Source organism: Aythya fuligula, chromosome 13, assembly GCF_009819795.1.
Source record: "Aythya fuligula isolate bAytFul2 chromosome 13, bAytFul2.pri, whole genome shotgun sequence".
NCBI classification, from domain to species: domain Eukaryota; kingdom Metazoa; phylum Chordata; class Aves; order Anseriformes; family Anatidae; genus Aythya; species Aythya fuligula.
In genome coordinates, this window is record NC_045571.1 from 7,232,947 (window position 1) to 7,246,048 (window position 13,102).

Below are 13,102 nucleotides of genomic sequence, written 5' to 3' on the forward strand. Positions count from 1 at the left end.
CCTATTGCTGACTTTTCTTGAATGACCTTGTACTTGTAAATGAAAACAGTAATAGTAATTATATAAAACTCTAACTATGATATTAAACTACTACTTCTTGTTTTTTTAAATATATATATTACAAAGTAGATAGTAAAATTCCCAGGAGAGAATAATTTTAGCTTTTTAATAAGAATGCCAAGGTCTGCATTCATGCACTTCTGAATTTCATTCAGCTGCCTTTACTTCATTTTTTTAGGAGAAATGTCTGCAATTGCATTACTTCATTGTAGGAGCTTTTACAAGTTCACTAGTGGGGAAAATAAGGTTTGTAAGAGAAGTTGCATGAATAACTGACTCTTATCTTTTCCCAAACAATGTAAAGTTTTGTTAAAGCATGTGGCTTGTTTGCATTAAAAGTAGTTATAGACACTGGGGTCTCCTCCTTGATAACATACAAAAAACTGCCACATTAAACCCATGTGGTTTCAGATAAGTAGTTAAGTCTTATTTTGTTTTTCTTAAGCAAAATAATATTTTCCAAGTGTCATTTAAAAGTAAAACAACTTTTGTGTGATATTCAGAGATAAATTATTCATAGACGGTTACTTTGAACCATTCTGTTTTCCTACCTCTGTATAAAAATAAACCCAGAAGTCGCTGGGCTCAGCCACTGCCCTGCAATGGTTCTTTGAGAAGTGTTTAACTGTAGCTGCTGCTTTGTTGTAGTGAAGAGCTGTGATTCAGACTTGTACTGTTTGCATTTCAGCTGCCAAAGAAAGTGAAAGATGAAGCCTCTTGTTCTCTTGGTTCTTGTGATCTGTACTGTAGTCAGCATGAATTTGAAGCTCGTGTCAAAGAGAAATTCTGGTAAGTCACAGAAAAAAATCCTTTTTACTTTTGAATCTGGACTTAGTGCTCATGCAATCAAGCGTTTTAGATGGCTGCTTTTTGTCTTGCATATATACTTGCTCTCTTCTGAAAAACAAACAAAGCAGTGTCTGCTTACCAGATGTTACAGGATGAATTTTATCACTATAATGTTCTGTTGATGTCACTTAAGCTATTTCAAAATGTCCTTATGTTTTCTTAAGGGAAAAAAGGGGGGGGGGGGTGGGAAGGTTGATCTGATTGAAAGCCCGCCAAAGTAGTGATGGATTTGACATTGTGTTAACATCTAATCTTGTGCTCGTGCTAACGGATTTTCTTAGCTGTGGATGTGGTTCCTGATGACTTCTAGGTCTGGGTGGTTTTTCTGTATATTTGAAATACCCAGGATTCTGAGCAGACAGGTGGGTTACCTCTGGCCTTGCCTAGTGCAATCTGTCTGCTAGAGCCTCGTGTATGTGGACAGATAACTGATACGGTGCTGCAATTCTGAAATAATTCCCTTTGTCATTTTACATCTTCATGTAGGAGCTAATATAGGGTAGAAGTACTTTTCAACTTTTGTGTTAGCTTCATTTTTTCCCCACTAATTGTGTGCTGCACATACGAGTGTGAGGCCTTTGATCTTACTGTCCTCAGTGTCTTCAGCAAACATTTCTGGCAATTCTGGTACATACAGAAAAATCACTGATTTATTTGGTGTGGTCAATTTAAAGTTTAATTTCTGCATATTTTTTTTTGAAAATGTAGAAAAAATAGTTATTGGTATGTCCGTAATAAAGAACTGGATGCCCCATCCCGGGCCAGGAAATGTTTCTCTGGGAATCACCAGATCCTAGGCTGAATTCTTTTCACTGGGCTAAATGTTTAAATGGACGTTGCTAAATCAAACTAGTCCACAGCCTCCTGTTGTGGTTACTGTGAGCCCTCTTTGCCCTGTAGGGCAGTCATGGAGGTTGGGATTTGGCTACAGTATGGAGCTTGATCTAAAGTCTGCTGAAGGCAATGGCATTCCTATTTTTCAAAACTGCTATTCCTGGCCTGGATGGGAACCCCTGTGAGATCCATAATCTTTATAATTTAGCAGCCTTGACTCACTGATGCTAGGCAATACCACCTGGCTGCAAGGAAAGGCCTTTATCAGAAGTACACCTCTGTAGAAGTAAAATGCCTGTGGTTATCAGCATCATTCAGCTGATAGTTTACCTTTAATTATATTTTAGTATATTGTATTTTTTTTAGCTCTTTTCTTTGACTGGCTCTGTGGAATGCCTTCTGTTATTGGCAGCTGTTGACAGTATCAATTCAGGTTGAGTACTGGGAAGAAAAATGCTTTAATATGTTAGGCTGCTTATTGCTAAATATAACCCACTGTAGTGAATAGTTTGTTCTGTTTTCTTCCCATTTAATTGAGCCGGTATATGTTGAGTATAAGATGAAGGGGAAAACTGCACATAAAGTGAAATTACAGTTTCTTTGCAAGTACATGATCATGTAGTTGGCTTTCACCTTTCAATATTCATTCCCATGTGCTGATTTTCAGGTTGCTGTGTTGAACAAACTATTGATTTTTTTTCCCTTTTTCTTCTTCCAGCACATTGTGTGTGAAATGCATTTTCTGTTTCTGTAATTTCAGCACTTGGAGCGAAATTGGTAATTTGACTCCCTTTCTGAAAGGGCCTTTAGATACAAAGTACTCTCACTTGATTGCTTGGGTCCTCCCTGAATGTTAGGTTGTGCAGGGACAGATGCTGTTGATTTTTAACTCTGTGTGGTGTACGTAGAAGATTGGAGATGGAACAGAAAAGGAAAGCCAGGCAAAGGAAATGATGAGACCTTATTGCTCAGTGGGGTGACAGTAGCTGTGGCACCCTGGTGCTGTGCTTCAGGGGCATTTTTTTAACTGATGTCTTGGTAAAAGAGTGTGGGAAGGGGAAAGCACCTGGTTAGTTGTGGGCAGTTACACTGCGGTCTGTATGGCAGGATGTCTGATAGCAGCAAGGCTGGTGTTGCTGTAGCTGAGAGCAGGAGTGGATGAGGTGCCCAAATGATTCCCCGTGGACAGGAGCTCTGCAGCTGTGCTCCCTGGATGCTGTCAGTCTGTTTCTTGCTGCCTGTATGGGGATGTCGAAGCTGGTGAGCATCCTTAAAAGGGGCAGGGAAATTGTGTAGACGTTTACGTAGAGCTGTGTGAAGCAGTGCATGGAAAGTGCTGACACCGGTGATAAAAGCAGGTTTTGACTACCAGGGCAAGAAACCAGCAAAACTGGGGTACCTGGGTCTTGGCTGACCTACATAGACTGGCATTTTTCCAAGCAGTATGTAGAAATGTAGCATGAGTGGCAACAATTGTGATGAGTGTTGAGTACAAGAGCAATTGTGAAGTTGACCTGTGTGTGTGTAATACCACATAATGGATTGTGCCTTGCTTAAAGGTAGGGAGAATCTAAGGAGAGCAGGATTGAAGTGGACTTGGCATCTTCAGGGGCTGGTGGGAAAACCTACCTTTGAAGCCAAGGAATGGAAATGCAAGGGGAGAAAGCTGAGGATGAGATCTCCAGATAGCAATTGCAGACAGCGTGCAGAGGCTGGGCAACAGGCACGAGGTGTTCGAGCTGTCCAGGAGAGGAGTGTCTAAGGTGTCAAAAAGAAGGTGATGAAATATGGTTCTAGTAGCAGGAGTAGAATTAAAGCTTGCTGAAGAAATGATTCTCATGGAAGGAGGGAAAAAACAAACCAAGAAGAACTGAAAGAAATTTGTCTTGTGTGTCTTTGCTTGTGCTTTGTTATAAATCCAGGTGTTCGTATTTCCATTTGGAGAGGACAAACAGGAATGCATGTGAGGGCTATGGGTAGGTTTTAGAGAACCTTGCAATGCTGCAAAAACAACATAGAAACTTGGCTTCTTCTCAGTTGAGATGCTGTGCCAAAATAATTAAAATGGTTGAGCTAATTTAATTATGCTAGTCAGATTCTTCTTTACAGGCAGCAACTTCCAGATGCTCCAGAAGAAATCTGTCATGTCTACAGAGTAATGATTGCTGTTTGTGGTGGAAACAGAAGAGTTTGCTTCAAGCATCTGTGTGAATGGAGTGTTGACTTCAGTTTCATAAGCATTTCTTAATATTAAGGAGCTCTTCTGAAAGCTGCAGGTCATCCTTTTTGCCTGCTTTGAGAGGTGAAACTGAGCAACCAGCTGATGCTGGGACTGCAGCCCTAGTGATACCCTGGAAGAGTTTAGTAGGTGGAGGTTATGCAAATACACTGAGGGTGTGGGAGCTGTTAGGCTCCCAGCTGGTAGGGGATTTCCTTTTAATCTGATTAAATGACTTCTTTTCCCAAGCCTTTTGTATACAGTGCTTTGAATAATCGTCGCAGGGAATATAAAACCAATTAAAAATCAGCACACTTTTTAAGCACAAGATTTTTCAGATTATAGATTGTTTGATCTATGAGACATAATTCCATTAGTGACTAATTGATGTCCTGTATAGCTGCTGTATTTATTTGCTGAGCTGCAGTACCTCATCCCAGCACGCTTGGGCTCCGGAGGGCATGCCTGCCTTGTGCAGCAGAGCATGGCATCCCTGAGCTCTGTGTAAGGCTGCTGCCTGCAGAGCCAGGGTGGTCTTGTTCAGGTCTTTGGGGCTTCCTTGGCTCAAGCCTGGCATTGACGTGTCCTCCCAGCTACAAAGCCAGAGTCTTGTATCTTCTCTGTGTTGCATCAGATGGATGCTCTCTGGGCTTTCTGCTCTTCTCCTCTTTGCGTTGGGACCACCCCAAAGGCAGTTGTGTGTCTCTGAGCCCCCCTGCCCCGAGATGCTCCAGCGGTGTCCAACTTTGTCTCCAGTGGCTTGGGAGACAGAGGGCTTGATTTAGCATCGTGCCCTGCTGGTACGGGCATAGCCAAACTGTCTTAAAATGTTAATTGGATTAAATGCTTGGGACTTTAATGCGTTCATTTTAACGTATTCACATGCTTTACCATACTCATTTTAAACCTATTGGCTTGCTATTTCCTGCCTTCTAAACGCCTTGCAGCAGCTGACTGTGCTCTGCTGCGGATGTGTCAGGAGACCTCCACGTTCCTCCTGGCTGTGCCGGCTCTAGCCCAGGGTTTCCCCCTGCTCCTTTCTGTGAAGCTCAGCTTTGTTTCCTGGATTGCTGCCTGATTGTTGTGGCCATGAAAACTGCAGCGTACACAGAAGTGGAGGTGCTTCTACTTCAGAGGTGACCGAAGGATTTGTGCCTGGAATGGGATATTCTGGAGGAGCCCAGCTCTTAAAGGTCCATTTCTCCTGCCGGAATGGGTCCCTGGAGTGAGCATGTTGATTCTGTGATGCTCACTCACAGTTGCCTTTTCCTTTTTGTAGCAATTGCATCTGCCTGAACAGCTGACTCCTGCCCATCGTGTAGAATGCATGGCTTTGAATCTTCCCACTTCCTGAGATACAAGCAATGCAGAAGAGGTTTATCAACTTGCCCTTCCTGCAAATAATGCAAAGACAGTGAAAATGGGAGCGTGGCAACACGAATTGGCGTACACTGATCTCAAGATACCGTAGGTTATTTGCAGCCCCAGGAAACAAAAATGCAGCAAGGTGGACATTGTTCTGGGCTCTCACTGGTACAAGAGTGCATAGGGTCCCTCTTGCAGTCGTGTCTGCTCACCGGTTCCAGGCTGCTCTCCATCTGTAGGTTTTGGATCAGTGGGACAGGAGGGGAGCAGGGCTCCTGTGCTCAGTCACATCTCAGGGGGCTGTTGGAAAGAATGGGCGGTGTGTGCACCTCGGGATGGGTGTCTCAGCCTTGGTTTTCTCTCCTCTGGGTGCTGGTGGCAGCAGTTAGATGTTCTCTTTACTGCTGGAGGGGAAGGGAGATCTGTAGAGAAGAACAAGAAAGGAAATAATCTGCTAGAGGTTTGGTGTTTTTTTTTTTTTTTTTTAGTGACCTCAACCTGACAGGGTTTAAATATTGAGCTTATTTAAACACTCAAATTTTTAGCTATTACACTCGTTTAAAATGAGCTCATGTATAATTAAAACAATTAAAATATTGAGCTGATATTTAAATATTAAAGCTAGACTGCTCTCCCAAAAGGGAAACCGCAGCTGTATCTGAATAAAATAAATGAACACAATTAAATTGTTTCAGACTGCAGTAAATCATGAAGGTAGGATCTTCAGGGATAGGGGGAAATAAGAAAAGCATGAAAGAAATGTCATTTCTGAAGTTAGGAATTTATACATCTGTACTCTTCCACTCCTGCAGTGGACATCATGTCAGCTGGTGGGATGGCTGCTCTACATCTAGCTGCGGCATGGAAGAGTTTATTAATAATGTCTGAGCCTCTAGAAGGCATTTCCTTCGTGACTGAAAAATCTTCCAACTCCATGCCTTTAATTGGATAACGCTTTTTTTGAGTCCTTTTTAAATGAAAAAAAAAAATAAAAATCTTGTATCCAGATGTCTTGGCTTTGTTTTCTGTAAGGTCCTGAACAGAAATTTGAAGAGAGATCTTCATGTCAGTATTTCTGGCACTCTCATTTTGTGGGTGTGGATCCTAGGTTTGTGTCTTCTGACATTGACTGTCCTGAGGGACAGGGAAAGGTCTGGCATGTTTTCTTTTTCCTCTTATTCATGGAAATAGTATAGTTTTGGAAGGTTTGTCTTACGTAATGTTCAAGTGAAATCATTAATAATACAGCTGCAAACTTACCCAGAACACGGTCTTCAAGCTCAGCATGCACTCTGGTCCTGGTGCTTTGCAAAGAGCAGCCCCCCCGGGGATTTACCTAGCAGAAAGGTGGGGGATCTTTCTTCCTGTGGATCGTTGTGGTGTGTTACGTGGTGGGAGCAGCCTCCAGTACACTTGGATTTGAAAATACCGGGTTAGGCAGGCTTTTTAAAAACGTATTTCTTATTATTTTTACGCTTCGCTCAATAAAGTCTAGTAACCTCCTGGGCTCGGAGGTTGCTGAGGCGGGTGCGGACCTGCGTGGGCTGTAGGCAGGCTGTGGTGTTACGACTGAATTTGGGCCCAGCTCCTGAGCGAGTGCAGTTCTGTGCGTGCCTGGGTTTCTGTAACTCGGGTCTGTGTGTAAGGCAGGCTGTACGGGCTGCTGTAGGAATATAGACGGGGCTCCTTGGGCTCAACTGAGTACGAGCACTAATGTGTGTTCTCATCTCTCTGCCCACTGAATTTAAAGAACTTTTTCTACGTTACTTTCAGAACCTTGCTTGTTGCTTGAAGCGTGCTTTAGTTTTTAATTCCTAGTCCCCGTGATGCGTTTTACCAGTAGCTTCCCTTCTGTTTGTTCTGTTCTTGCTGTGAAAGCAACAAGCAGTAAAATCCTGAGGTAGGAGGCACTGGGATCAGCATGGGAAACAGCAATGGGGTGAAGAAATGAGGTGGTGCACTCTTGGTTAGTTTTCAGCATTTAATGCTGGAGAACTTGTTTTCCAGCAGGAAGGGAAGCATCAGAGGTATGCTGTCTCAGAAAGTGCAGAGCTGGGTTTCGAGTTGTAGATCTGCGATGCAGGAAGGAATTCTTTTCAGTGCAGTGCATGTGTGGAAGTGCTAGTATATGGACCTGTGAGACTGTTGTGGTACTGTTACCACTTGCTCAAGTAGAAATGATTGCCCATCTACCAGCTGAAAGAAAAATTGATCTGAGCTGCAGTGTCACCTCTAGACGGTGTTTCCTCACTTTATTAATCTCTAACCCTTTCAAATCCAATCGATCCTTTCCTACAAGGAGCATGATTAGTACTCATAATACATACCGATAGGAAAACGTGGTAGATGGAGTTGTGTTTTCAGTGCTTCACCACTGAAGACAGACTCAGGTAAAAGTTAAGCTTCTAACCCGAGCTCTTTGCTTTTCCAAGATGTGATGACTGAGCAGCCTGTGCCATGAGTTGCCCCACACCAGCCTCTGCCATCCATTCCTTCTCACTTTTTTTTTTGTGTGTGTGTGTGTTTTTTTTTTTTTTTTTTGTGTATTTATTTTAAATTTAAGAGAGGTGCAGATGTTTAGTCTTTTAGGGGTCATTATTCCTTTAAAAAGGCGTCTGGTATCTGTGCATCCATTGTTCCAGGTGTGAAATGGAATTGTACTGGAACACTTAGGAGACTGTTTAAGCCAGGCAGCTGTAAGCAGTGGTTTTAAATAAAGAGACTGGAGGCAATAGCAGTACCTGGTGTGAGCCTTTTGTGTCTGAGCATCTCTGTTTCAGTTGCTGTAATGGAGTGAGAGGAGTGGGAACCTGCCTCAGACTGCAAACAGCACGGCTGGGGCTGGAGGGCTCAGGGCAAGCCCCTGGAAGGACTTGGCTCCCCTTTCAGATAACAGGCATGAACCAGGGCAGGAGAGAGCCTCAAGCTCCCAAATGCCTTGCTGATGTTTAAAGTCTGGTATTTTTTGTGTCTCTTGCTTGTGTCTGTGGGACCTACTGCTGTTTTGCCATCCAGTAACCACGTGTACTGTTCAGATGTTAAGGCCATGTGGTAGAGGCTTTGAAACATGATGGTTACTTAATATTTTTGCCCTTTTAGTGTTGTAATAGTGCTTTGCTACCTTGGCAATTTTTTTTTTTAAGGTCTCATGGGACTACTCGGTGTTTTAGGTAAAGGTCTGCTACCGTGGTACCAGTACTACTTGCTCTTCCGTCCTAAAGAACCTTTGCTGGCCATAAACTGATGCAGCAAAGCTGCCAGTCCCCTGTGTCTGAGCCATGCTGAGCTGCCTCTGTGCTCACCCAGTGTCTGCCTTTCGTTTGGTAGCAGTCCCAGGGCTGGGATTCTGTCATCCGCTGTGCGAGTGGCTTAAAACAGCTCTGTCCAAGGACACCTCCATCTGCGTACAGTCTAACCAGATGTTCGTGTTTGTTCTTTGGTCCTTTCATCCTGCTGTACGAATGCATATCAAATCAGTTGTGGAAGTTGTATGCTAAATAGTTTCACAGGTTTTATTATTTGAGAGTTAATGGACTTTGTCTGGTGTGTTGAAGGTAGAACTGCATTAATATTTGCAAACCCTGATGTTAATGCAGCAGCTTAGACATGTCATGAGACAACAGTGGGGCTTGCCGGTGGGTCTGCTGGGTAAAAGCTCTCCTGTAATAGTTTCCTTGCTGTGATCGGAGCTGGCAAGATTTTTCAGGTTTGTGCAAGACAAGCACATCCTTTCCTGCACACGGGGTTGCCCTTTTCTAGATCATAATGTGTAATATAGTTGTAAAAATCGGATCTCTTTTAATGGCTTTATTGTGCACATGAAAGCTGTGCATTATCAATGTAATTACAGAGATAATTTAATACTTGCTCTATGCTTTACTACAGCACTTTCCAACAGGGAGCTGTAAAAGGTAATTTTGATCTCCTTAAACTTTGTTTAGATTATTAAGAAATATTTTCTAGTGGCAGAAGAGGGAATTCTATTTCTGCATGATCTACTAGCCCCTTAGGGCTAGCCCTTTACAGTCGTATTCATCAGGTAAGGGACGCGATGGGAGCAGTTAGTCACCTCCTGAAGAGCCGGCTGGTTCCCGAGCACGCAGCACCCGCAGACGAGGATCTCCACCAGCAGAGCTGTGTGGCCTTTGGCGATGCTCTCTGCCAGGCTTTTGCCAATGATTGGGAGGCAAGAGGGAGTAAAACCATCACAGGTCTTACAGCTGTTGCAGTCTGCCCTTTGAGGCGTTACTAAAGGAATCTTAGTGCCCCAAGCAGCCTAGAGTGATGGAGTGGGCTGAGCGACCTCCTTTGTAGGATGCTCCTCTGGCAGCTTCTGTTCCACATTTGGGCCACCCCGGGGAGCAGCAGGGTGGTCCTGTGCTCGTGCCCCGTGCAGGGAGGTTGGAATTGGACTGGATTGTGTCTTGTCCCCCGTCCCCTTTTTTTTCTTCTTGAAGAAACTCTCTTTAGAATAGGATCCCCTGTAATATACCTGGAGAATAAACCAGGGAAACTTCTAAAGTGAGAGGGGCTTGCTAATTGCTTAAAAATTAGGCAGCCTCCATCTGAATAATCGCCATTAGCTGGCTGGCCTTCTTCAGTCTAAGTAGCAGCTCATTAGTAGGATACACACAGATGGTTCTGTGCTTCAAGGTATTTAAAATACACAGGCAGAGAGCTGTATTAATAAGGCAAACCTGTCCTTAGTTTCTGTGAGTGAGTTTGCTGCAAGCAGCAGAGGGAACAATGCCATTTGGTAAATATCATTAGGTAAGGGCATTTCATACATTTATTTAGTTTGCACATTTTTCTGCAGATAACAGATTATGATAAATACTGAAAGTAATGTACTGTTTTTGGGAAAATTATATTGTAAGAACAGACTTACAGCAGCTATTTAGTTTATTCAGTAGCTCATTTACCCATATAATTGCTTGGAAAGAGATTTATTCAGAGCCTAAGCTTTATTTGGAATATATGTCGTTTCTTGCTTTCTGTTCTCTCTCTCTCCTATGATGTTTCCTGTAGGCAGTTTGCTAATAGTTTACTCAAAATAATTAATCTTCTGAGCTGGATTCCTTCTGCAAGTGCTAGTGGATAGCAAAATAAGAGACCACCTGTCAAGGAAGCCAGGAACCGCTGAGCCCCAGCCCTCAGAAACGCCAGGGAAGGAGCTGCCGTGCAGAGGAGCAATGTAAATTCAGATGTGATGGTAAACGTGGCTTCGTTGTCAAATGGCAGACTTGCCCTCTGCTTCTCCTCCTGTGTGTATCATTGGATGGGCAACTGCTCCATCCTTCCCTCAGGCAGGCTCTTTTCTTTGTGTTACACCTGAGCAGCGTTCGAACCCATCTTATAATGACCGTGTCCATTAGTGCACTTGGCTGTGAATCCAGCTGTGAATCTATTAGCATATCGGCTTTCCAGTGTAAGAGACTTTTACCTCTAAGACCGGGCTCTGGAAGAAGGAAGTCTCCCTCAGACAGTTGTTCTTCCCCAGACAGTCAGAATTTGGTCTTTATCCCCTCCCTTGGAGGGTTTACACAGAGGGGGTAGCTCCAGCCTTTTCTCCCCAAGTCCTCAACAGACCTGCTTCCATTTTCAGCAAGCATGATTCACGTGGTTGCTTCGCTCTTCTTTTTCTTTCTGATAGATTTGGCGTGTATTACTTGACTATGCTGCTGATGAGAAGAAAGCATGTTTCCCTTTCCTTCTGACTAGTCTTTGCCTTGCTGTGTGTGTGCAAGTTACAGCGCTGCTTTGGTAGATCTCTGAGTTACTGTTTGTTTTTCTGGAGTGTATTTCAAAAATATTAGTCCAGACTAGGAGACTCTCAGCTGGAACAGATGTAGTCTGAAGAATATATATATATTTATAGCTACCATGTTGTGTTTTTTTTTTTTTTTTTTTTTTTTTTTTTTTTTTTTGTTATACATAAGTGTTCTGAATGATTGCAATCCTCTCTGTGGTAAATTACTATTTAGTTCAAGTCCTGCTTTGGGCTCCTGTTCAGCATGTGGAAGTACACGTGGCTTCTTCCACTACCTGCACTGGATGGAGCAGAACTGTTTGTTTTGTGGGACTCGAGTCTGAACCTGAAAGAAAATGAAGAAACACTAGGAGGTACTTACTGCTCATGGGTGATGGGACTCTGTTTCCAAAGCCGTTTAAGGAGGGCTGTAAGTAGGAAAACAACCTAGTGGTGTATGGAGAGGATGGGATGGATGTTGTGCTGAGGGAACTAGGAAGGCTTCCTGCAAGGATCTGTGAAAAGACCAAGATTTCAGTAGAAAAAATATTTAAAATGTTTAAATTTTTAAAATGTTTACCTATTTATAGACTTGGCTTCCTGGAAATGTGGGGAGAGTTTGGGATTTACAAGGACGGGAAGTCACCAAGTGACCTGATTTCCCAGGAAAGTGCAGGAGCTGGGTAGCAGTGGGATTCTGTGAATGGTGCAGGGGTGGCACCTCTGGAGCAAGGAGGGCTTTCAGGTGAAGGTGGTGAGGCAGGAAGAACAGTACTTCATTTCAGCTCTCAAATTGCAGGGTAATTTGATAGGGTTTACTAGTAACCCTAGGCTATGCTGTTTGTTTGTTTGGTTTTTCATACTGCTGTAAAGCCACTGAAGTTGGTGGAATGAAACTAGGAATTAACAAACATGACTGCATAGCAATGGGACTGTTTCTCCTGTCTGTGTGCCAAGCTTCTGCTTACTTGGTGTGATTCTGCAAAACATCCATTGATTTTGGTTCCTCAGAAGCTAATTACCTCGTAACCCACAGGATCAAGCAGCAGTGCCCACTTATTTAGCCTGTAACAGCGCCGTTCTGACTGTGCTGCCCAGTTGTGCTGGCACTTGCTGCAGGGAAGCTCCCATTGACCCTGCCTGCACCAGGGCTGCAGAGCAGCCCCCGCTCACGTATCCTGCCCCTGCACTGTGGCTGTTGTGCATGCAAATGGGCAGGAATTGTCACTGAAGCAGTGGGTACTTGATGCATGTTTGTAAATGCAGCTCCTTTTGGAGCTGAAATTTCCCTGCCAGTGTTAATTTGGTATTTGTCACAAATTGCAGGGGCGAGAACAGGAGGGGAAGCCAGGCTCTCAGCCACGGTGGGCTCCAGCTGCTCCTCTTCCTGCTTCTACCTCAGGCATTGCCACAGGTGAGTGGGGAGAGGAGCAGAAATGTCCCAAGGTAAATCCCCAGGAAGAATCTTTGTCTTTTCTAGGGAGTATCATGATGCAGATTGCATTGATGTGGATTTTGTAGGGATCTGGTTCATTAAAATAAGACAAGCCTGCCAATATACAGTAGATGTAGCAGAACACCCCCGACCCAGAATGATGCCTTGGTTTTAGTTTGACAAGTCATAGTACAGGGTGAATTCGGGCACACTGTGCATCTTTCTTCACTGCATCCACTTGAGAAGGCCCTTCAGTGCTAATCCATTTGGATAGCAAGGTATTGTTTCCAAATACGTTGTGTGAATCTTAATTGACGTTTTGTAGCCCACAGGAGAGAAGTAATACATCACTGCTATTATTGCGAAGACATGTCCTTTGGGGGAAACCCCCAGTTGCAATTCCTCAAGCATCTTTAAGGTTCTGAGAAGCAAATCAATACATTTCTCAACAACGGTTATCCTCGGAAACCCTCGGAATTAGATGTGAGAGAAAGAAACAAAGCTGGGGTGATCTCCAGCTGAGCTTTCTGCCCACGGAACTGCCCTTGCAACTGGAAGGCTGAATGAAATTGTAAGTCTGAGCTCGACTGTA

The 13,102-nt window shown here is 43.7% G+C and overlaps 1 protein-coding gene across 1 annotated transcript in view; it reads left to right on the forward strand.

Moving 5' to 3' along the window:
• The window catches only part of IL1RAPL2 (interleukin 1 receptor accessory protein like 2), a 328,234-nt gene that overhangs the window by 10,869 nt on the left and 304,263 nt on the right, over positions 1-13,102 (forward strand). Inside the window, exon 2 of the mRNA XM_032196249.1 lies at positions 749-849. Within this exon, the coding sequence (XP_032052140.1) occupies positions 768-849 (82 nt within the window). The 5' untranslated portion in view covers positions 749-767. The remainder of the gene's footprint in view (positions 1-748; positions 850-13,102) is intronic.